This window comes from Chanodichthys erythropterus, chromosome 5 (genome assembly GCF_024489055.1).
Source record: "Chanodichthys erythropterus isolate Z2021 chromosome 5, ASM2448905v1, whole genome shotgun sequence".
NCBI lineage: Eukaryota > Metazoa > Chordata > Actinopteri > Cypriniformes > Xenocyprididae > Chanodichthys > Chanodichthys erythropterus.
The window spans coordinates 9987012-10014104 of NC_090225.1; the positions used below are offsets into that span (position 1 = coordinate 9987012).

The 27093-nt window shown below is 36.8% G+C and overlaps 1 protein-coding gene across 1 annotated transcript in view; it reads left to right on the forward strand.

Moving 5' to 3' along the window:
• Window positions 1-27093, forward strand: part of cdh23 (cadherin-related 23) — a 256259-nt gene that overhangs the window by 39850 nt on the left and 189316 nt on the right. The window contains exons 3-5 of the mRNA XM_067386032.1: window positions 17008-17150; window positions 17264-17311; window positions 17622-17714. Of these exons, the coding sequence (XP_067242133.1) occupies window positions 17008-17150; window positions 17264-17311; window positions 17622-17714 (284 nt within the window). The remainder of the gene's footprint in view (window positions 1-17007; window positions 17151-17263; window positions 17312-17621; window positions 17715-27093) is intronic.

A 27093-nucleotide genomic window follows, 5' to 3' on the forward strand; every position in this document is an offset into this window, starting at 1 on the left:
AATTTATATAAAAAAAAAAATGGGGTATTTTGAGCTGAAACTTCACAGACACATTCAATTAACACTTATATTGCATCTTTTGAAAACATGTTCTTCAGCACCTTTAAAAATCTGTCCCCTCTCACCACCTCTGACTACCAAATAATTTCATGAAAAATAAGTAAAAATTAAATAAAGTAAGATTTTTTTAACGAAAAACCTGCAGTGAAACACCTACAATTGTTTCACATTATGTTGCAGTAGAAACTTTAGAAACTCACAAGCTCAGTTTTTTATATGTCTTCTCACCAGAGCACGGCAGGGGAGTGGCGAACGGCGAGTTCACAATAGCAGCTTTTGATGCTGCTGAACAGATTCTGATCTATGGTGAAAATCTTCCACAGACCGCGAACCTCCATTCACGCTCTCAAATGCCCTTGTAATGGATGTTTTGTTTTTTTGTTTTCTATTTCTGCGGATCTCCCGCTCTCCCTCCTGCCCCACACTTTGATAATCACTTAATCACGCTGATTTAATAATAAAAATAAAAAGCTGTAATATATTAATAAATATCACCATTGTGAATGATGAAAATTACTATAATATTAGGAGTCATACTGAGGAGTCTTCTCTGTTGACATCTATTCAAACAGAATGGCTTTTCTTCTCCCTAGTCAGGATCCATAGTGTTTTACTCATTTTTTAGCTAACCTTGAAGGCTCCCCCTGGGACTCTGCCCAAACATTTTTAAAACATCCCCTACCATCTCTCTTTGTCGCTTGCCACACTAAAAGACAGGGAAAGACAGATCGAAAAGGATGAGAGAAAAGTAATGCGAGTGGCGTTAGTGAGGTGTGTGATAGCTTTGGAGTTCTTGGATGGGTTTTAAATGCTACAGACTTTTGACAGCTAAATGGAACCTGAGTAAAGGGTGTGTGCATGTTGTTGTTTTTTTTTCTTTTTCTTTTTTAGAATGCACAGTTTGTATCAGGTGGAATCTTTTATAGCACATTCATGCATGTGTGTGTGTGTGTGTTATTTTATTAATTATTTATCAATTATCTTCGTCACACACACATTGTCTCACAGACTCATTCCTGGAATAGACAAATTAGACCCTGGAACACTATTCATTCGTGACCAGTCATTGTTCACTGTAGTCTTACCTTATCCTGATTCTTGGAGGCCACTACTCCTTGCTGGATCATCCAGTGAAAGCAAGGTGATTCCTGTCTTTATGGATTTAAGTTGACTGGGTCAAGCTTGAACTGATGGACCATCTTGGTTAACCTGTCTCATCTCATTATACCAGTGTTGAAATTCACTCATTCATTCATTTATTCATTCTAGGGCTGCCCCCTAATAGTAGACTAAACAGTAGTTTACTACAATAGGCTTAGTCAACCAAGATTTTGTTAGTCTGTTAGTCGCAGAAGAAAAAAGTCACAAAGTCACAAAGTGGCGAAGTCACGCAAGTCTGTGAGGGAGAGATTTTTAATGGGGGGGTCCTTGTGGTAATTACAGTATGTCGACCAGGAAATCCAAACGTTTGCCTATTATCCATCGACCTCAAATATAGCATATCATTTGAAACATGTAAGTTGCAACTTTATATGGCCGTTTGCTCTAATGTTCACCTAGATAAATGTGTGTTATTATTAAGCACATATTTAAGTGTTTGTGCGAAGTGTGGAAGGTGAATTATTAGTGCGCTGCATGACATGGAGGCGCTGGCGTGATCACTTGCATTTTTTCAACTTAAAATACTCACTTTTTTTGTCTTACAGATAAGAGTAATTCTAAACTGTAAAGGGTCTTTTATTTGTGTACACTCACAATAACAACAAAATGTTGTGCTTTTGTAGAATAAAGAAGACAAACAGCATATAGGCTATTCCACCCCCCAGGATATAATTAATTAATTAAATTAATATAAACGTACGATTGGTCGACTAATAGCTTAAATGAACAAATACTAGTCGACTAGAAAAATCTTTAGTCAGTGGCAGCCCTAATTCATTAATTCATTCATGATCACAAATACAGTATAAAGAATATATATATATATATATCAGTTTTATTGTCACTGTAAACTTACATTTTGCAATAATTAGCCATTGATGTCAAAGATATGATGTCCTCTGAAATGGGAATCAATTCAAATGCATCATGCATGTTACTGGATGTGTCATGTGATGCTGTTCTAAAAACATGCATGAGCAGTGTGTGAGAACATGTGCACTGTGAGTGTGAGTGTGCATGCTTGTATGTGTATTGTTGAACTATGAGGTGATGGAGGCAAAGGGTACGCTCTCCTGAAGCGTGACAGATTTAACCATAAATCAGATGGATTAATACACACTGGCCCAAGGTCTCTGTGTGTGTGTGTGTTAAAAGACACAAGTCACTTAAAGCTGGACTTCCATCAGTCTCTTGTTCTACCATCAACTTTGATATTAATGCACTGTACTGAAACCAGACAGAGAGAGCAAGTAAGAGGTGGAGAGAGACTTTTATGATGGCAATAACTTCTGCATATTTGTATAACAGTTACTGGTGTCACTCATAATATGATACCGGTAAACATTTACGATATGTACATTTTATATATATTTATATATTTTTAATTTTAAACAAAATTTTATATCAAAATAATTTTAGATACAAATATTTATACTAAATATTTTCTGTATTTATAACAAATATGACATTTTTGCAGAATTAAATTTTGATTTATTTACTGCTTTCTTGCAGCATATGTTGATTTTTATTTTTGCCTGGCATTTCTGTTTTGTTTAGGTGTGTGAACTGTTTTTAGACACTGGCGGAAATTTGTGTCACACTTGAATAATTTTGAGTCAAATTTTAATCAGCTATTTTCTTTCAAATTTGCTTTGTCATGTTGCTCTTGGTATTAAAAGGCCTTTATATGGAGTCCCAAATAAATATTTGGCAGAATCCTTCCACCACTTCATTTACTTCCTGAAATTAATTAGATCCAGAAGGGGGAATTTAGAGCTCAAATCAAGTCCCCTGCACAAGCATCTCTGTTGCCGACAGCATGCAAAAGATGTTTTTACTATTTTTCATTATAAGCTAAGCTTCTGTTTTAGCATTGTTTTTTGGATTATTATAATTTTCCTGTCTGGCACTTAACCCTGTGTTGTCATGAATATAGTGTTCATTTTTTTTTTTTTTTTTTTTTTTTTGTACTGGTGTGATCTCACACAGTAACACATACAGTCTTTATCAGTAGCGTTTGATAGCTCTCCTGGGGGACTGACCCAGCGTGCTCTCTGGAGCTTTATCCATGGAAATGAGCCGCCTGGATGTGCCCTAATGTGCCTGTGTGAAACACACTTGCACAGAGCCCTCTCTGTATGTAAATTTGCTGACTAGAGCTGGAAGGTATGATGGTACATAGAAATGTGTCAGCCAGCAGAGATTCTGCTTTATCATTTATACCATGGTAGATGTATCCAGGCGGCAGGGTCGAGCAAAATTAAAAATTAAAGAATTGGGTTTTAATTCAATCGGCTGGGCCACAACTTGCAGGAAGTTGAATTGGAATTTGAATAGAAAGGAAGGAAGGAATCACTTAAAATACAATTCAGATGGATTCAGCAGGCAATGGCATTTTGGGAAAGGGATTGTTCTTCTACCCTGATGGTAAATTTATTAAAGCTGCAGTCTGTAACTTTTTTTTAGTTAAAAATGATTCAAAAACAATTTTTGAGCAAGTACATAACCAGCCAGTGTTCAAAACTATCTCCTTACCTTAGCCCGATTCACAACGGTAAGCTTATAATAATGTTTTCTAATTCGAGTGGTACTGGTACTGGTTTCCGCAGGAAATTCAAGCATGTCATCTTTGTCATTACGTCTCATCTGTTTACATAAAGAACAAGTCCCAGCTAGTAGGTTATATCACATGTGAGGATGCTGCAGGTGATGGATCATTTATAGCCTTTTCTCACAGCAGCTGGAATAATTAAACTTATCATTTTGATGGCAGATTGTATGGTATGACAAATTAACATTAGAGATTAGACTGTAAAGAAATTGAAATCTACAGGTAACGCTAATACACACTAAATACACATAGTCACGCAATACTGATGTTGTTAACGTTAACAGTTTGAGAACAAAGTATAACAGTAATAATAATTTGCATGGTTTGATGTGATCTAATCTAAACGATTTAATCACCATTGGCAGCGAAAATTATTGAAATTTTCTCAGTTGGTCAAAACAAAAGTGGCAGATTTGTTACAGTGCTTGTTCAGATGACATTTTCCGGTGAAAATTCTTATTTTAGTCATACTTCCAAGACTACAATCTCTAATTCCGAAGTACAGTATAAGCCACGCATTCTCTAAAAGCATTAGATTAATCCGCACTGAGGAGCTGTGCCGATACACAACCCACGTAAAGATGATAATTCTGCAAATAATGGCAAGGTTTCAGACAGAGATGGTGACAAAAAGGCAAAACTTATGGAATACAGCTTTAAATATGGAAAATTATATATAAATTAAAGGTGCTCTAAGCGATGTCACGCGTTTTTAGGCCAAAACATTTTTTATTACATACAGCAAACATCTCCTCACTATCCGCTAGCTGCCTGTCCCCTGAACACACTGTAAAAAAACGCGGTCTCTGTAGTCGCCACAAGCTCCAAAAATGCCAATAAAAACAAACTGGTGCAGCCTGGACCACGAAACATAATAAACATGCTCCAGCCAATTACCGACAAGAATGATTTTAAATGCGCGTTCATGACTGTTTCAGGAAGCACGGAGGGGAGGGGTAGGTGGAGGAGGAGGAGGAGGGAGGGTCTAGCTAGCCTCTGTTTTGTTTGACAACACTTCAAACGTCAACAGGAAGTTACTCCACCCAGGATTGCTTAGAGCACCTTTAAGTGCAGATTTCATTGTGTATTTATCTGTAAGTGCACAGACATCAAGACTTTTTAGGTTTTGTCAATACATCATTCCGTAAGTTAAAAAAAAATCATTTCATTTTATCTTTAAATTACACTTATTTTAGTTGTAATTTTTATTTTTATTTTAATTCTACTTTACTTCTGCTGTAATTCTTCTGTCTTAAATTTTATATTCATACTAACTATTTTAATATATTTAAATATATTTAGACCATATTATTATTATTGTTATTATTATTATTATTATTATTATTGTTGTTGTTATTATGCACCACTGTTCAATAGTTTGGGGTCAGTAAAATTGACCAAAAGTGACCATAAAAACACCTACAGTATAATGTTACAAAAGATTTCTATTTCAAATAGATGCTATTTATCAAAGAACCCTGGAAAAAGTGTATCAGTTTCCACAAAATTATTGAACAGCAAAACTGTTTTCAACAATGATGATAATTTCTGAAGGATCTTGTGACACTGAAGACTGGAGTAATTATGCTGAAAATCACAGGAATAAATTATATTGGTAACACTGTACAATAAGGTTCATTAGTTAAAATTAGTTAACTACATTAGTTAACATGAACTAATAATGAACTGAACTTATACAGCATTTATTAATCTTTGTTAATGTTAAATTCAACATTTACTAATATATTATTAAAATCTTGTTAATATTAGTTAATGCACTGTGAACTAACATGAACAAACAATGCACAACTGTATTTTCATTAACGCTAACAAAGATTAGTAAGTACAGAACCAAAGTTATTGCTCATGGTTAGTTCTTGTTAGTTAATACATTAACTAATGTTTAACTAATGAACTTTATTGTAAAGTGTTACCATTACATTTAAAAAAAATATTTAAATAGAAAACAGTTATTTGAAAATTCTAATATTGCACAGTATTACTGTTTTACTGTATTTTTAAATCAAATAAATGAGTGAGAATAAAGCCCTATTCAGACAGGACTAGTTTTCCAGAGAAGTTAGAGAAATGTACTTTGGAATTTTTACAGAGGTTGTACTAGAATTGAAATGTATGGGATTAAAATCACAGAGCAAATTACCTACTGTTTTTCGGCAAACTCAATGGTCCTCTGTGAACTCTAATCCCATCTAAATGCGAATGTCTGTGACTGCTGATGTTGTCCTATCCTAATGCTTCTCCTCATGTGTTTTTTGACCTTACCTGCTACTGTCACCAATCTTGCGAATCAAAAGCATGCTTCATTTAATTTCAGTATGGATGGTATCTGACAAAAAAATACAATTTAATAAATAGAGCCAAATTGTGAAAACTGCCCATTTTAATATCAGTGTCAGGTAAGAGTAAGATACTAGATTCTTGTCTAGATTCTTCTGCCCACTTATGCAGGTTTATGATGAACAGTCGCTTCTATAAACTCATGTGAAGCTTAATTTTATAATAAATTTGAATTATATCAATAATTACGTGCATGTGATACGTGATGCACACAAACACAGCACCTGACCTTCTTTAAGGCCCACGTCTAACACACACTCCCTCCTCTGTAATAAACATGGATATTAGTTCTGTCCAAATCAGTACATGTAATCACAGACGTCGGGTGATAAGAATTGTAACTCAGACATTGTTTAGAAAACTAGTCCTGTCCAAATAGGGCTAAATAGACCTTGTTCAAAAACATAAATAAATCGTTCAAACTGTTTGTTGTGTATTATATTTAATAGTGTTAGTTTAGCAACACACTGATGTCAGATAAATTGTAAAGAGAATCTTCTGTGCACTTTGTGGCAGTATTTGTGTTCCATGTGCAGTTGCTGCCTATGTAGAAACGTGTGTGTGTGTTGTATGTGTGAAACTCCTGATGTGAGCGGACCCTCACAGGGTTCAGCTCTGCTCTGACATTTAAAGTCATTTATAGTTGGGGCACAGCGAGTCACTGAAGGGGGTTTGGTCAGATTAGATTATGTTGACTCCTCAGGGGTCTATCAAACGGGATAAACTCGGGATTGCAGGTCAAATTATGCATGGAAATATGCTCACATAAAACATGAGCAGAAACAGATTTGCACGGATCACCCCTAGAGAGACCTAACATCGCCTACATTCAACACTGAAACGAACTCCCTTCAAATCAATCATTTATGCTGCTTACACCTTTTCTCCCCTGCAAATGTGGCTCATGGTATTTACCTCCTCCCTGAACACATTAGGGAGGGTACCATAACTCATGCTCTGGGGGGGGACTAACCTTTTTCAATAGCCTATAAACAAATTAGGGCCCCTGTGCTTCAGTGCCTGTGCTCATTAGTGGAGAGGAAACTCAGGCGTTAAGACATTACGGGCACATGGATGAAGAACGGCTTTAGACGGAGATTATGACACAAAGCCAATTAACAGCCTCTTTGATTTACAGTTCAGCCCTATTAATGAAACACCCGCCATTAACACAATGGGTAATGAATTTGAGGCTGTGAATCATGCATCAGAGTCGCAGTCGTGGAACATGTGCGGTTTATCGCCCGCGTGCGAAGGCAACGCTTTCGACAGGGCTAAGACTGATGATATCTCCGGGATTGTACGTGTGACTAAATGACAACGAGATAACGTAATACAACGCTTTCCTGTTTAACTGTGCTCCTTATGTCTCTGTCTTATTATTAATCATGTTGGGCAATAAAATAGATTAACAATGAGGATTTTTTTGCTGGTCGAGTTGTGAGTAGTTTAGATTTTTTATTGTTCTGTTAACATTTTCAGTGGAACTGAGGCAAAAACATCCTTTGTAACAGGTTTTCTCCCCCCAAAGTTAAAGGGGTGATGAACTGAGAAATCAAATTCTCCTTGAGCTTTTGACATATAAGAGGTCATACTATAAGAATACCCTATAAGTTTCAGAGTTGAAAACTTCCTTGTTAGTCCAATAAAAGCTTTTATTGACACCAGACCCAGCAGACGACAGGTTTTTCAAAGTGGGGATCTATGACGTCAAAGGGCAGCAAGCACCGCCTCTGCAGAAGAAGATCAACGATTACTTCATCACTGCCTGTTTAGCCCCTCCCACCAATTCGTGCGTGACATGCAATAGAATAGATAGTCTAGTAACATAGGCCTACGTGGTGCTAAACCAGATCGAGCTATCAAGCAATAAACATGCCATTGAGGATTACAAAATATTGTGCAGTGCCTGGACTCGACAGTAATGCAACATGTAAGTAACTGTATTAATTCTAATGCCTGATCTGATATTAATGATTCATATACAGTCAGATGTTCTTTGTCTGTGTGTCAGTAAATCAAACCCATGACTAAATGTCAACTTGCGTTGTTTCTCTTAGTAGGATGAAAATAATCTGTAATGTAACGGTGATTAAATTACATAAAGAAAGCGATCAAAGAAAGCTTCCTTTGCAATCGTTGCAGCAGCAGCGCGCGCTGAAGCTGTCAATCAAACAGTGCAAGTTTATCGTGATGGACGCACAAAACTCCCGTTTTATTCAACGAATCTCTTAGTTATATCGCATTTGCACTGTTAGTTATGATGAAAGCATTTGTTAGTGTGCAGAAATTGAGTTGCAATGACGAGATCACTGCTTTCATGCGCTCAACAACATGTCTGTGATCGGCTAGTGTTCATCTCTGCAACCTTTCATGCCATGATCTAAATGTAATGCAACACTTTTCATGATTAGTTAACCTTGAGAGCTGTAATAGTAAAAACGCAGTAAAAGAGAGAGTAATACTTGGCTATTTCAAATGGAAAGATGTTAGCCAATCACAGCAGTGATATAAAGATGTCTATTTGAGACATATTTAACATATACCAACAGTGCAGGAGATCAGGTGTATCCTGACAACATGAAACTGTTACACTGAAATCTCACAGCAGACACGCCCCTTATAACAGAGCATTCAAATCAGAGGGGTAAAATCAGGGTAGGCAATATATATATATATATATATATATATATATATATATTATATATATTATATATATATATATATTTTTTTTTTTATAAATTATGACAATTTTGGATGTAAAAAGCATACTAACATTATAAGTGCACCCCAGGAAACATTATAAAACAATAAAACAACGCAGTTCATGACCCCTTTAAATGGCTGTTAATGTAATTTCATGTTGTCAGGATACACCTGATCTCCTGCACTGTTGGTATATGTTAAATATGTCTCAAATAGACATCTTTATATCATATCTTAAAGGGATAGTTCACCCAAAAATTTTAATTCTGTCATAATTTACTCAACCTCAAGTTGTTCTAAACCAGTACAAGTTTTTCTTCTTTTGAACACAAAGGAAGATATTTTGAATAATGTTGGTAACCAGACAGTTGATGGTAGCATTGACTTTCTATGGAAGTCAGTGGCTACAGTCAATTGTCTGGTTACCAACATTATTCAAAATATCTTCCTAAGTAAGTAAATAAGTAAATGATGACAAAATTGGGTTTTTGGGTGAACTATCCCTTAAATGTTTTTTCAGCATCTCGCACCATGAGCGTTGCAAAACTGCATGTCAAGTTAAAATATTTTTAGTTCTTAAAAAACTGGTTTCAAGCATTATGCTACATTCTGTTGTTTTTAAAAACAATAATTTGTCCTGATGGTGTAAATGCAACACTGCTTAGTGTCTAACTGGATGAGTAATGGTTATATCAACTTACCCAAACACTCCTGACACTGCCTCTAAATAATTTATTAATTGGTTATATAAGTTATTAATGTTATTGCTCAGAAGTTGCTCTTTTAAAGCTCATGAGTCTAAAGCCCGGGATACACTGCACGATTTTAGCAATCCTATAAGATCATTACTTTATCACATTGTGTGACATGGATCTATTAAACATGCATGTAGACTGTACGATGATGACACCTGTTGACTCGTATGCTACAATACAAGTTTCTATAGAAGAATAAAACGTCATCAGAACACACTAGTGGTTAACAAAAAGACCATGTTGAATCACACTTTGGCAGTTGTAGTTTTTATGTGTGTTGAAAAAAAAGGAAGCGGCAAAAGAAGAAGGGAAAAGAGCTTGAGGTAAGCAGTTTTAAGTTTTAGCGCCATGTCGCGTTGATTTCATGTCGCATTTTTATTGGCTGGTCAGTAGACGTATTCTTTCACGATGGCAATCTTTCACCTGGGACAGACAAAAATTGTGCAGTGTATCCCGGGCTTTAGGCCACCTTCACACAGCAGCAGAATAAGGCTGTCATTCTTGTATTTGAGTCCTTAAAGTGTTAGTTCACTCAAAAATGAAATCTCTGTCAGTAATTTCTCACCCTCATGTCATTCCAAACCCGTAAGACCTTCGTTCATCTTTGGAACACAAATTAAGATATTTTTGATGAAATCCCAGAGCCTCTAACCTTCCTATACACAGCAATGTCATAACCAATTTCAAGACCAAGAAAGGTAAAAAAGACATCGTCTACACAAATAGAACAACTTTATTCAACAATTTCTTCTAATCCTTGTCAGTCTCCTACGCTGTAAACCTTGTAAACACAGTGCAGCGCTTCCGGGTTCTCCGTCAGAACGCTGGCTGTAATAAGAAAATAAGAAACACAAATGAGACAATTGAGTATAGTGTTTAATGTGTTTAGCATAGCTCAGATCTTTTGTTCTTCAGATCTGATAAGACAACTTTGTATTGAGATTTATGATGTTTAATTGCAGACTTATCTTGACAAATCTGAGAACATTTTGAATCTGTTTTTCCTCTCAGGAGAAATATCTGGGTAGCAGAAAATGTTCCATTTACTCTTAATTTATTGTCATCACTGTCTAGGAGAAGCAATTGAGATTTTAGCGATATCTCTTTTGTGATATTTCTTTGCAATGGGTGATCCCACTGCTCTTTTATGAGTCATTATGGGTCTGGTTTAGGACGCTGCTTTTCATTGTTTTTGAATGTGTTTCTCTGAACTGCATATGTGTGTGTTTGTTTGTGTGTATAAGTCTCTGTATTGCAGTACAACATTACAGTTGAGATGATAGTAATAAAGTTGGCAGTGTGATAGTGGAGTGGTGACCTCAGGCCCCTATGGGCCCCCAGAGGAGCTTTTGTGTAGTCACAGGGGCTGAAAGTCTATTGATCTATCCAGGGATGGATGCCCTCTCTGAGCTGATTTACTGGCCCCAGTGGCCTGCTCTCCAACAGACCAGGAGCTACATAAAACACTTGACTGCCAGCATCTCTACACAATCACATCTCATACTCGCCCTTTCTCTATCTTTCATTCTTTTTATGTTTTTTCTCTCTCTTTTATTCGCACACATGTTAGCCACCTATACTTGTATTCTGTAGTAATATGTATGTTTCATTAATGTGTATTTCATTCATATACAGTATGCACTAACCAACTAAGTTTTAGGTGTCATGTTACAGCAATACAGTGGCATTGGAGAACCATACAAATACCTTGATATATGAATATGGTAATCATTCAGTACTATAGTATATATACTTCTGGTCAAAATGCTTTTGAAATAAGTCTCTTACGCTCAGCAAGGCTGCATTTATTTGATCAAAAATACAGTAAAATGGTAATATTGTGAGATATTATTTATAATCTAAAAGAACTGTTTTGAAATTCAATATATTTTGAAATGTAAGTTATTCGTGTGTTAGCAAAGCTGCCCAGCAGCCATTACTGTCAGGTTGGGTGGGTGGTGGAAGGAGCGAGGACTCAAATGCAGGGAAGGAAAGGCTTTTTATTAATAATAAAAATAAAACAAAACAAGACAACAAAAACTACCCCGTGGGGGAAAAACAGACTTGACTCGACTCGACTCGACTCATGGAAACACCAGGGAATAAATGACAACGAACCAGCACAGGACTGCAAACACAAGGAGAATAAATAGGAGAGCAAATGAGGCAGGTAATGAGGGAGGACAGGTGGGGCAAATCAACCAATAATCATGTAACAAGGTGGGCGGGGTCAAGACAATAGACATGAGAGCACATGGCACAAAGAAACACATGACAAGCCATGTGCTCACACCAAACAAAACAAAGACACAAGCACATGGCCAATGAAGACGAATCACAAGCCATGTGCTTACACAAGACGAGACACGAACACGTGACTATGAAAACTCATAAGCCACGTGTTCACACAAAACAAGACAACATGAGAGCACGCAGCCCGTGAAACACAGACTGCGTGCTACACAAGACAACAACACAACATGAAAGCACGCGGCAGGTGGAAAACACCACGTGCTACACAAAACATGAGACAAGAGCGCACGGCAAGTGAAAGTACACACAAACCGTGCGTCCCCAATAAAGACAGGACTGGGAGCGCAAGTGTCCGAATCCCGACACGAAACCGAAACCAAACTAGACACGAGTGCCGGGATCCGAACGCCACGCTCCCAACATGAAACAAGGCACGCAGACAAGAGAGCGCACAGCCCCGAGAACACTCGAAAATGTACGCTCACACAAAAACACGACAAGAACGGGAGTGTCAGAGCTCTGTCACAAAACCAAGAAATAAACTAGACCGAAGTGACAGAACCCTGACAATTACATTATTAAAATAGAAAACAATTGTTTCAAATTGTAATATTTCACAATATTACTGTATATTGGTCAAATAAATATATGCCTTGGTGACTTCTTTTAAAAGCATTAAGAAATCTCAATTGTTCTAAAGCTTTGACTGGTAGTGTATCAAAGTGCTATAGTATATCCATTTATTACCACATTCAGTCCTTTTTTTTATGTGATGGACACAATAGACTTTACGGTTATTTTGTATTTTCTCTGTTAAGTTTCAATAATATTTGTTTATAATCAAAATTCTACATCTTCATTTAATTTCCTATTTATAAAAAAACTTGTCTAAAGCTGTCTACACCAGACGCAAGCCACGCGACGAAAGCAGATAAAACCCATTATAATCATGCTGTCTATACTGGATGCGGCGCAGCATGGAGCAACTCGACACAACAAATTCCAGACAGTAAACTCATGGCCCTTTCTATTTCTCACATACTTCAAACACACTTCTGACATGAAGAACAAATGGATTTGCAGTGGATGCTTTGTCACCTCCAGTGTAGACAGGCTCTAGATGACAACTGTCACGTCCGGTGTAGACACGGTGTAAGACATCTGTAAAGGGATAGTTCCATGCACATACCATAGTATATGCATATGGTAATCATTCAGTACTGAATAATATTTCAAAGTACTACATCCACAGAGTTTTTTTTTTTTTTTTTTTTAGTTTAGTTTATATTGGCTTCAGATCATAAATGATTATTCAGTAACATAAAAGTAGTCCGTATGCACTATGTTCCAAGTCTTCTGAAACCATGAAGATTACCAGTGAATGACGTTCCAATCCTCACACAAAGCTGTTGTGTGGCATCAGAAGACTTGAAATACAGTATATATAGCTCATGAGTCATACGTACTACTTCTATATTGTTTTTTGAACTTTATAGAGTTTGACCGATTCTGGTCGCTATTTTCTTTTTTGCTATGTAGAAGAGCAGCTTGCATATTCTGCCTAACATCACATTTTGTGCTCTGTAAAAGAAAAAGTCAATACCGGTTTGGGACGACATGAGGGTGTGTAAAATAATTTTCATTTTTGGGTGAACTATCCCTTTAGGCTATTTACAGATGTTCAGGTTCCTGTTTGTGCTTCATTTTAATTACCTGTGGCAGTCTGACTTAATGTTGTTTTGTCCAGGAGTTTGTGTTTGTGTTGTCTGGTCAGTGTTCAACATGAGTTACATTCTCCGAAATAAAACATTCTACACACTTGCTGAGATGGCCTGTGACTGCGAGAGAGATAGATGAGCCCGCAGGCACATTGCTCTTGTCAGTTCTTCTCGGCTGTGGGGTGTGTTAATGTGCAGTGTATCAGTCAAAAGTATAATACTGGCCTCACTGAGGCCTAAATAGCATCATCTATCAGCCTGAGCCAGAGAGAAACAGAGAATATGAGTGTCACTGCTTTACACATACTCCAATATAAACGTTAATACATACTCATTACATATCAACAGACAGGCTGTATTTCGATACTTAGTGAGCTGCCTGCATAGTGTGCTTCCAAAATGCTAAGCAGTGTGACTATGTTGCCTTCTGAGGACAAATAGCACACAGATAACAGATAACACAATACCATAATGTATTGCGACAGCTGAAATAATCCATCAAAGATGGAGAAATGAAGTAAGAAATGTTTAAAAATATAATTTAAATAAATAAAATAAAATATAATAAATTAAATAAAATGTTTAAAACATTCTAAATCATTGAATACTAAAAAGTATGGTTTAGAATAAATTTAAAAATATCTTATATTTATTTGTATTATGCAGATAACGCAATCCTGTAATACATTGCAATAAGTGATTTTTTATCAAAGATGGAAGATGATTATAAATATAATTTATAATGAATATAAATAAAATATATTTGTAATCATTTATAATTGTTATATTTAATATAATACTATATTTTTTATTTTATTTTAATTATCAAAACGTATAGTTGAAATTGTTTAAAAAATATTTATTCAAATTATGTATTTTTGTGCTTAGAATTTCGTTGCATATAATTCAATTCCATTATGCATTACAACAAGTGAAATCGTTTGTCAAAGCAGCTCAGTTGGTTTTGAGCCACGGTTTGTCTTGCAGATTGACTTTTACACATATTTTAGTCTCTTCTTAACATATCCCACAATACCTTTATGCTCAGACACACATTACTGACCCAGAAGAGCCATTTGTTACCCAGCCTTCCCTCTCCTGACCACACACAATGGATCCCTCCACCCTAAAAACAGGAAAAAAGAAGGGGAAGTCTTTATTATTAATGAGTGCAACGTAAAACACTTAATTTGCACCGTCTTCAACCAAATTATAACTCACACTGAAAGCAGCAGAATTTGCATAAATCTCATTATAAACAGAGAGCGCAGTTCATAAATCCTCCCATTAATTAGAGGTGTTTTCACCTCTTTCACACAGTATTGTGTATTAATAAATGTGTATGTGTGCATGTGGTTTAAGTTATTGACCTTTGTGGTTGCTAGATGGGTCTGGATATGAAAGAGGTGCTTACCTGAACAGCTATATATATGTTTGCTATGGGAAACATTTGCTATACATTTATGCATTTGAAAGAGATTTTTATTCAAAGTAGCTTTTAAAGTATACATTTCATCCCTGGGAACTGAACCAATGGCCTTGGTGTTTCTAGCACCATGTTCTACTCTCTCTATTTATGTGAGTGCATTTGAATGTGTGTAAAATACTCTGAGTTCAGAGTCTGAGTCTGTGTGTTTGTGGCTGTGGAAGGGATTCAGCCTGATCTGTTTGTTGGTCTTTCTCATTAATGTAGGATTTGCAGCATTAGGCGCCTGGCGCCGTCAGCAGAACTAAAGCTGGAATGAGTCAGGGACCCCCTCGCCAGGTGTCTTCATAAACAAACACCTGTTACATAGACTCCATGTGCATGATGTATAAAGAGCTTAGAGGATGTCATTGTTGCTTTCGGTTATATTGTAGCAGGTTTTGTGATATTGAGACTGCTTAAGAGAAGGAATGAGAACATAAAGTGGTAAAAAAACACATTTAAAAGGACTAGTTTGTTTAGATTTTGATTAATGAGAGATGAAGAAAGAATTAATATTAAAATAACTGCTTCTCAAGGTCAGAACTTTGCATTGGACTAAAATATCTGGAGAAAGTTTCATTTAAAGGAACAATTCACTCAAAAATGAACATTCTACCATTATTTACTCAGCCTCACTCATGTTGTTTTGCTCTAGTATGCTTTTCTTTCTTCCTTGAAATACTTGAAATTAGATATTTTGCAGAATGTCCAAGCCACCTTTGCAATTTAAAGGCTGAATTACACTACACAACTATGCAGATTTGTTTCCCCGAATTGCAGGAGTTGACACTAGTTGTCAAAAATCAGAAATAGGCCACGTTCAAACAGCAACAGAATACGGTTGTCAGTCCTGTATTTGAGTCCTTAAAGGGACAGTTCACCCAAAAATGAAAATTCTGTCATCATTTACTCACCCTCAAGTTGTTCCAAACCTGTAGGAATTTCTTCATTCTGCTGAACTCAAAGGAAGAAAAATGGAAGCATGTCAGTAACCAAACTGATCTCGCCTTCCATTGACTACCATAGTATTTATTTTTCCTACTATGGTAGTAAATGGGGGGCGAGATCTGTTTGGATCTGTTAGTGACATTCTTCCAAATTTTTTCCTTTGTGTACAGCAGAACAAATAAATGTATACAAGTTTGGAACAACTTGAGGGTGAGTTAATGATGACAGAATTTTCTTCACCCACAAATTGTCGGATCGACAGAGGGTTATTAACAGAACAGTTATTGTAAGAGTAGGTTTATCACTGGAAACTGTATTGTACTTTGTCTACTCTTTAAACAGCATTATGTTAAAAATGGACACTATGGCAACAGCTTTCTTACCTGTATGCGACTGCATTTTGCTTCGGTGGAGTTGAGCAGAACTGACAAAGCGGCAGTTTCTTTCAGTTTTTCCCTTCCATTTGGTCTAAAACACTGTTCGTGGTCATCCAGATTGAAATGTTGACTGCAAACAAAGAGATTTTTCAGTTTTTCCATTGTGGCGTTCTCTCCATATTTACAATTCTTTGCAGTCTTTTGCCACTGCCAACAAAGCGCTGGATCCTTCACTGGAAACTGAAAGTAACTCCTGCCTGCGCCAACTATTTATTCTTTGAATTCTTGGACCTGGGAGCAAGTCGACGCCCTTATGACTAAAAGTTTGCTAAGAAATATGTCCTACTAAAGCAAGGCGATATTCATAGCAGACTGTTGTTGCCTTGGACGGCAAAATCTCTAGTCTGGTAGCACCGATTTCAAATAATTATTTATTTAGTTTTTTGCATTTCTACTGTATTTTTTTTTTTTTTTTTGCATTTCACGAGTGGTGAAGTACCCCTTTAATGGAAATTTAGCTTTTCATAATATGACCCCTTTAATATGTAAATTTGTCTGAAATGTCATTCATTGTCTCTGTCTGTGTATTCAGGTACATCCATTACCCAGCTGCAGGCGGTCGATCCAGACGGCGAGCCGTTGATTTTCGGTGTGGTCGGGGAAGAGGCCATGCGATATTTTGCTGTGCAGGAGACGACTGGGGTGGTGTGGCTGAGACAGCCGCTCGACAGGGAGGTGCGGAAAATGATGAGCAAATGGTGAAAGAAATGAATAACTGTCCAACTGGAGCTGACACTAGTGATGTAATGCTGCTGTTTGTTTGTGTGCTTTTGTTCTTGTCTCTTCAGACCAAGTCAGAGATGCAGGTGGAGTTCTCAGTCAGTGACAGTCAAGGGGTGAGTTAGCGATCATCTATCTACCTATCTGTCTGTCCATCTTTTTATCCATCCATATATCTCTAAGGTCTGTGCAACCTTTTCTTTTACTGAAGACTGAAAAAGCTGACCCCAAACTTTTAAACAGTTGTGTAACTTGCTTTTTAAAAAATATTTAGAATATTGCCTTAATGAACTTTTCTTTTCAATTTATAATTAGTATAAACTAAACTAACTCAAACAGTCTTTTTTTAAATAATTTTGGGATTCAGTGTAGAAATAGAAGAATGTTCTCAAAAGCCTCTCCTATTTGATTTCATTTGATTTTTAGGTCGTCAAGGATACAGTGAACATTCAGATCGGAGATGTAAATGACAATTCTCCAACATTTCACAACCAGCCGTATGCCATTCAAATACCAGAGGTAATGTACAATACTTTACTTCACTTCTTAAAATCAACTTGCAGTAGCATTCACTTCGATTTTCATGATGTGATTTATTTCTAAGTCAAAATGATATTGAATGAGAAAAAATGATATAATCTAATTTTATTTTTAATTTAATATTGTTTATATTAGGTAAAAATCAAGTTTTTTATGTTATTTTTATGTCTCTGTGATGTTTTTAATGTGCTTTAAGACAAACCATGTGCAAATTTGTAAGTCAACACCATTGCTGAGTATTTTCTGTTCAAAACTGCAGTGATCTAAAGACAGTTTCAAAAACGCAGTTTAAAGGGATAGTTAAAGGGACACAAAAATGAAAATTTGATGTTTATCTGCTTACCCCCAGGGCATCCAAGATGTAGATGACTTTGTTTCTTCAGTAGAACACAAATGATGATTTTTAACTCCAACCGTTGCTGTCTGTCAATCGTATAATGCATGTCAATGGAAACACAATCTATAAGAGTAAAAAAAAAAACATGCACAGACATATCCAAAATAAACCCTGCGGCTTGTGACGACACATTGATGTCCTAAGACACGAAACGATTGGTTTGTGCGAGAAACCAAACAGTATTTATATATTTTTTTACTTCTAATTCACCACTATGTCCAACTACCTTGAGCATCCGGTGAGTGAGGTCTGAAAACGCGCTCTGATGCCGGAAGTGATCTCGCACGCGTATACATTAATGAGTGCGAGAGATCACTTCCGGCGTCAGAGTGCATTCAGACCTCACACACCGAATTTTCATTTTTGGGTGAACTATCCCTTTAAAATGCTGGTGTTTGTGACATCACAAACTACCTTGTAACCAATCACATCAACGTGAAGGCAAGCTTTAGCATCTCCCCCGCTCTGAAGCAGGGGAGTCTCGAGAGAAGCCAGGTTATCCCGGTATATTTTTCTGTTGATATGAAAAATCGGGTAGATTTAGCAATATAGCGGGTGCATGATGTATATTACGATGTTATGATGAACCATATGCCTTTTCTCCACTGACGTTCTGAGTTCAAAGTATAAGGATACTGAATGTTAGAAGGCAGCTGACTGACTCGCGAATGGGTGTGTGTAACACATTATTATTAGCTGTTTGATAACATACAACAAAACACTAATCATATTAATTACCGTCATGTGTCTGACGTTGTAAAAAGTGATAACATTGTGCAGCGTTTACCTCAGTAAGTTGATCGAGTGAATCTCTGAGCTCGTTCGAGTGAGTGGAGGTAGGGCTAATTAGCATGTTCATAGATCCACGTATACTAAATGAAGCAAGGGTGTAGAGTTACATTCAAACTATTTTAAGACATAAAGAAATTTTTCTCAGAGGAAAAATGTTTAAATATGTTGATATGTATTTTAAATATGTATTTTGGTGATCACAGGTTTAAGGGATAAAATTATTGACTACAGGGGTACTTTAAATGTATTCATTTTTTCCAATATTATTTTAAATAATTTCATATATTTTATAATTGATATTTTATTTAAAGATAAACTTTTTTTTACAACATGCACCAATTATTTGCAAAAAAAGAGAGCAAACATGGTGCGTTTTAATTTTCTGATGTCTTACGATCAGACTAATTTAAATATTCTTTTTTGAATTCCAGAAACAGTGTCATGTTTGGAATGCAGAGAATGTTTTTGTATTCTTTATTTTGTTATTTTTCTTTATTTTTTTTTCTTTTCATATTCATCACCCCTCACCCTCTCTCCCCTGCTCTACCTATCAGCACTTTTCCAACTTCAACCTATCCTTCTCTCCTTTTCCCATCATCCTTCTGGCCCGTCCCCTTTTAATCCCTGACATGAGGTAATTTGGTAGAGTAAAGTATACAACTCTCTCTCTCCCCAGCACACACACACACACACACACACACACACACACACACACACACACACACACACACACACACACACACACACACACACACACACACACACACACACACACACACACACACACACACACACACACACACACACACACACACACTCACTCACACCTCAGCTGATGTTTATATTGTGTGTCTATAATACATCCCACACTCCTCCCCACAGCAAATCTTCAAAGCCACAGTTATTTTTTTCTCTTTTCAATCTGTCATTCTGAGTAAATAAAAGTAGGGTGAGAGTGAGCGAGTGTGAGCGAGAGAGCTGTATTTAGCTGATGTTGTTTACCGAGGCTTGATGATTAAGCTGTCTGCAGTTAGAAGGACAGAGGAGGACCGGCATATTTGGCCACTTACCCATAATTCTCTGTCTTTATCAGAACTGTGGAAAACCAAAAGAGATTTGGATTGTTCAATGTAGAGTCTTTCTGAGTCATCTTGTAAGTTGCAGCTTGTATAATTTATGTTGAAACATGTCCAGGTCACTTTTATTTTTTTACATAATGAATAAGAAGCTTATTTTAGGTACATAAAACCTTTTTTTTTTTTTTTATGTGCATTCTAACATTTGATATCATCATTAGTGTATTACAGAACAGTTATATTTTTATTTTATTTAATCCACATAAATAATATTTACCATGGTCTATAAATATTTTTTAAATGTATATTATTATTGTATATATAAGTGCTAAATGGGGAAGTGCTAAATTTATGTTAAGTTTGTAGTATTTTTTTCATTTTGATTCTGAGGTGAATAATGACAAGGAAATGTTTTTGTTCCATTCGTCCTTTTTTCAATTCATCCATATTTGCATTCTGCTACAATAATAAGAAAAACACCAAAAAAGATTGCAAAAGTCATTATTTCCTGAAAATTAGGCCTCCATTGTAGCTTTCAAATAGGGCTGGATGATTATGGCCTAAAATCAAAACCTCAGTTAATTGAACATTTTACCTTGATTACGATTAATGAACAATTATTATTTATTTATTCTATTTTTTTGCCCACATAGTTCACTGACAAGGTTTGTACTGTAAATATGATTGACTATTAAAGGTGGAAATTTTTTTTATCCTATCGAAAGAGTGATCTGAATTATAGCTCACTATCAGCAGTTATTTTATCTATGGTTCGTAAAATTTCTTACAGATTTCTGCTCATTGTAAATCAGATAAAGATAAATTAGTACAGTACCAGTACGAGTGATTGCCTGTGTGAATTAGTTATACTGTCTCTCTATTAATTTTGTAAGCTGTGGGTTGTAAATAGTTCCTTCAAAAGTAGAAAAATATATGCTATAATAAGTTTTGAGTTTCTTAGCTACCTTGGTGATAACAACTAGTTTCTGCATTCCTCTCTGTGCGCACAATCTTCACGTTTTGCATGAAGCACGGTAGCTTGAAATAGTATACATCCAATTGTCTAAAATTGCTTGAATGTCCAAACTGGCAAACCTTAAAACAAATACAACTGACACCACTCATGCGCCATCACTATGTGTTGAACCGGCATTCACCTCCGTGTTGCTTTTTATGCTACTGACTGGACGGGGCAGAGTCATGTGGCTACACATGCAGTAGTATGTTTTTAAAGCTGCAGTAGGGAGTTTTTAGAAAACGTTGACTTAGCCTGAAAATTTGAACAAGCACAACTCACAGGTCACTCCCCCTTGCTCTCTGCTGCGCTACAGCCCTCCCTCCACAGCTCCTCCCCCATCACAACGGAGCCTGCCGTGAACGCGCAGGCTAGTAAGCAAGCAGGACCGATGACGGCGGATAACCAGTTATAGCACATTCACTGATACGAACAAAATATCAACAATATGATTTACAGTGACTATGGCCTTCCCATACTTTGACTACAAACTTGGTCCTCAAAACATTACTTATTTTGCAATACATGTAATGTAACTATATGACGTATATGCACTATTTCTATAAGTAATAAATAGCTAGTAAGATAATATAACGGTAATGTTACAGTACGCAAATAACTGGCTTCTCCGGTTATCTCTGTATGTATATTTTAGCCAAGAATAAAACAAAATTTGTTATTAAACCACTCTGCCTCTTTTCGTTTTATTTAAAGAACCAAACAAAAACATATTAATAGCCTCAGGCAACGAGTGATTAATTATCTGCAATGTCTGCTTATATTTATAACAAAACGAAATATTAAACAACCCTGCCTCTTTTCGTTTACATTTCAAACATATTAAATGTAATACTATTTGTGCATACTCTGATTATCTTCACTGTGATGAAATGAAATAGGCTTTAACATAAAACACAACCTTCTCTTTTTGTTAAATGTCAGTTTTAATGTTCAATAAAAGCCATTATAAAAGGTATAAAAAATATATAATAAGAAATAAAGCAAACAATTCAGTCAAGCGTACAAAATCAGCGCTTTAGTGTGATACAAAAGTTAAATAGCCATATATAAATTTATGAAGCGTCACGTTGCCCTCAGCCAAAACGGAGCCAGCGGCAAACGTCAGAAGGATTAGCCGAGGGAAGGCTGCTCTCGGCTGGGTACATGAGCGCTGAGAGTCCGGTAATCGCCTGGATCTCAAAACTCCGACAACGTCAGATCAAATTGTCAGAAAGGCACTATCTTTATCAATTAACCACAAATTTGAGCTTTAAACCAGCACATTCTCGCCTGAAAAAATCTTAAAACTGCATATCATGACTTAATAGAGCCCGATCACACGAAAATGCGTATCAATAGTACGAGTTTGTAATCTCGTAGAATATATACGCCAAAATGAGTTTTTCGTGCACGTATGATACGCACTGAAACTGGATTGTTTGTCCGCCATAAGCAAAGCTGCTGCACACCGGTAATCTTGAATTTGAATGCCTGTACACGCTGTGCACTATGGCTGTGCATGATAGGAGTGTGATCAGCGCGCACACAAGCTTGATTGAAACTGCTAAGACACTCCTCCTGACTCTGATTGGTTGGTTCTTAACGGGAGCGGTGTATTTCTGCAAATGGCAATAGGACCACTGGGAGGAGCCAGAGGAGCTTGATTTTTTTCACAGATTATCTGTCTCATATTCTACTTTCAGGACATAATGACAGGTTTAACAAATATGTAAAAAATACATTTTTACAAGTTACCTACTGCAGCTTTAAGGGGGAAGTACTAACAGGATTAGACAAATGAAATAACCGACATGGGAAAATTACGTCTGTTAGAGGTTCTGAATTTCGGTTTCGATTACTTTTCGATTAATCGTCCAGCCCTACTTTCAAATCAAATAATAGAGTCAATGACATCCTCAAACCTCATTGGTTTCACATGTCTCACACATCATGATTGGCAGCACAATTTAATTTGAGAGTGATAGCGAGAAGGAAGATTTTTAAGTGAATTTTGACTATTTAATTTTTTTGGGTGAACTGTTCCTTTTTTCTGTTTAGAATGAGCAAGAAAAAAACAGCTCCAGCCCCACCCCAACCACCACTTTCTGTTTTTAAGTCTCCCAGTTTCTGCATTTTGATGGCCTCATTACCTCTGCTGACCTCTCTTGGTCTGTGAAAACATGCTGCGGCATCACTCCATCAATCTGTCACTTAAACTGTATTCCACCAATCAGGGATTATCCTGACATCACCTCTCAGAGTGAGAGGATGAGTGGGAGGGATAGCGTAAGGTGTTAGGAAGAGCTGTAAATGGTTGAATGAAAAATAAAGTTAGGGTAAGAATATCAAGACAGGTTAAAAAAGAGAACGGCTTTCAAATCTGTACCTGAAAGTCGGCATGAAACAGAAGTTGTGGTAGTGTTTTATTCCTTATTTTGACATACAGTATTTCACAGAAGTGAGTACACCCCTCAAATTGATCTATTTTATTATATCTTTTCATGTGACAACACTGAAGAAATGACATATCTTGCTACAATGTGAAGTAGTGAGTGTACAGCTTGTATAACAGTGTACATTTGCTGTCCCCTCAAGATAACTCATTATAACCATTAATGTCTAAACCGCTGGCCACAAAAGTGAGTACACCCCTAAGTGCAAATGTCCAAATTGGGCCCAAAGTGTCAATATTTTGTGTGGCCACCATTATGTTCCAGCACTGCCTTAACCCTCTTGGGCATGGAGTTCACCAGAGCTTCACAGGTTGCCACTGGAGTCCTCTTCCACTCCTCCATGACGACATCATGGAGCTGGTGGATGTTAGAGACCTTGCGCTCCTCCACCTTTCGTTTGAGAATGCCCCACAGATGCTCAAAAAGGTTTAGGTCTGGAGACATGCTTGGCCAGTCCATCACCTTTACCCTCAGCTTCTTTAGCAAGGCAGTGGTCATCGTGGAGGTGTGTTTGGGGTCGTTATCATGTTGGAATACTGCCCCTTTGCCCAGTCTCTGAAGGGAGGGGATCATGCTCTGCTTATTCCTGGTTCCCTCAATGAACTGTAGCTCCCCAGTGCCGTCAGCACTCATGCAGCCCCAGACCATGACACTCCCACCACCGTTCTTGACTGTAGGCAAGACACTCTTGTCTTTGTACTCCTCACCTGGTTGCTGCCACACATGCGTGACACCATCTGAACCAAATAAGTTTATCTTGGTCTCATCAGACCACAGGACATAGTTCCAGTAATCCATGTCCTTAGTCTGCATGTGTTCAGCAAACTGTTTGCGGGCTTTCTTGTGCATCTTTAGAAGAGGCTTCCTTCTGGGATGACAGCCATGCAGACCAATTTGATGCAGTGTGCGGCGTATGGTCTGAGCCCTGTCAGGCTGACCCCTCACCCCTTCAATCTCTGCAGCAATGCTGGCAGCACTCATACGTCTATTTCCCAAACACAACCTCTGGATATGATGCTGAGCACGTGCACTCAACTTCTTTGGTCGACCATGGCGAGGCCTGAGTGGAAACTGTCCTGTTAAACCGCTGTATGGTCTTGGCCATCGTGCTGCAGCTCAGTTTCAGGGTCTTGGCAATCTTCTTATAGCCTACGCCATCTTTATGTAGAGCAACAATTCTTTTTTTCAGATCCTCAGAGGGTTCTTTACCATGAGGTACTATGTTGAACTTTCAGTGACCAGTATGAGAGAGTGAGAGCGATAACACCAAATTTATCACACCTGAGACCTTGTAACACTGATGAGTCACATGACACTGGGGAGAGAAAATGGCTAATTGGGCCCAATTTGGACATTTTCACTTAGGGGTGTACTCACTTTTGTGGCCAGTGGTTTAGAAATTAATGGCTGTGTGTTGAGTTATTTTGAGGGGACGGCAAATTTACACTGTTATACAAGCTGTATACTCACTACTTTACATTGTCACATGAAAAGATATAATAAAATATTTACAAAAATATGAGGGGTGTACTCACTTCTGTGAGATACTGTATATCAGAGTGAAACAGCTTCTTGAACAAGAAAAAATGTAGGGAACGACTTGGTTTTATTATTCGGGAATTGATTGGATGGTTGTGGTTTGCTATTGGTCGATCTCATGTGAGTGACAGGTTGCCCCGCCCTCGTGTTAGATCAGAGAAGAAATGTTGCTGCAAAAGGGAGGGGAAGTTATTTTGATCAAAGATTATGAGGGCACATGAATTTTTAAAGGTGGTTTAAGCAATTGTTTTTGTCTCTGTGACCAGCAGAAATTAGCATGAAACAATGTTTTTGTTAGTATGACAGTTGCTTGTCTCTACAATGATGTGTGAATGAGTATCATAGGAGGCTGAAGGAAAGAACTGTGTGTGTGTGAATGGGCCGGTAATTGGCAGTGTAATTTGTTGGGCAGTAACTGTGGGAGGTTTCTTATGGAAGGAGAGCAGGTGAACAGCATTACATCTGACAGTTATAAAGCTGCTTAAATTTACTGTGTGTGTGTGTGTGTGTAAGCATGCAATTGTGTGCATGTCATTGTTTACTGCACCGTTATTCTCTGATGACACTGCACAGCTGCTGAATCTACGGCGCTACAGCAAGAGCATTTTATTTTATCCGAGTTGTTTGAGAGAGTCTGTTTTGAATGTGAACACTGTTTTTGAGAATGTGTTTTAATACTATTCAGTTTGAATTGAGGTACTGAAGCCAAGAGCTTGTAGAATTGTTATTTGTTAATTTGTTGAACTGAATTATGCATTAAAAAAATACACTACTGTTCAGAAGTTTGGGGTCAGTAAAAGTTTTTTTTTTTTTTTTTTTTTTTAAAGAAATTATTACTTTTATTCAGCAAGGTGCTTTAAGTTGATCAAAATTGACAGTAAAGACTTTTATAATGTTGCAGACTAATGCAACAAATAAATGCTTTTAACCCTTCTATTCATCAAAGAGTCCTGAAAAAAACCTATCATGTTGTCCACAAAAATATGAAGCTGATTTCAACATTTATTATAATAATAAATGTTTCTTGGTCAGATTGTTAGAATGATTACTGAAGGATGTGACAGTGAAGACTGGAGTAATGATGCTGAAAATTCAACTTTGCATCACATGAATGATTACATTTTAAAATATATTCAAATTTATTTTAAACATATATTTTAAATTTTAATAATATTTCACAATATTACTGTTTTTTACTGTATTCTGATTAAATAAATGCATCCTTGGTGAGCATTTAGGAGACCTCGTTCAAAAAGTCTTACTGACCCATACTGTACAGTGTGTGTATATATATATATATATATATATATATATATATATATATATATATATATATATATATATATATATATATATATATAATGCTACAGTCTTCAAGATGGACTACAATATATAATCAGTAGGTTAGTTTTAAGGTAAATAATTATTTCTGTCAAGTTCTTGAAATATTAAATTGGACATTTTGTTTGTGCTGCATGCATATTTTGTTTGTGCCCGTATTATGCTATTTTAAAGGTTCCTGATTTTGTTTTGGAGGTCTCCTACAATAGGTTTACATGCACCCAAGGTCAAAAAACACTTTAATTTTCTCATAATATACATTGCACATCACCTCTTTTCTCACAGTGTCTGAAACAGTTCGATAAAGTATTCAGTCCTCTGTCTCTGATTGGATAGATGGCCCAGTCGGTTGTGATTGGTCTACTGATTACAGCGTGCGTTGGAAACTAAACGCCATTATCATATCTGAATTTCAGCTTCGGACGCTTCCTCAGCACTTGTATACACAGTGGTACGAACCGTAACAATGATGTTAGTTTTACTGTATCAATTCCAGTGCGAGTCCTCATCCTTTTGAAGAGTGTGCAATGGATGAAGTGCATGGATTCACAGTTCAGAAAACGGTTTCTCGACATGTCGACAACATGACCCAAACTCTTCCAGCTATATTACACACTGCATGAAAGGTAATATTCGAAGAAGCATAATAGGGGCACTTTAAATGTTTTTACAGTATTGAACGTATCCATAATTCATCAGAAAAGACATTTAACTTTCTATCAGGGAATAAATATGAATAATTCAA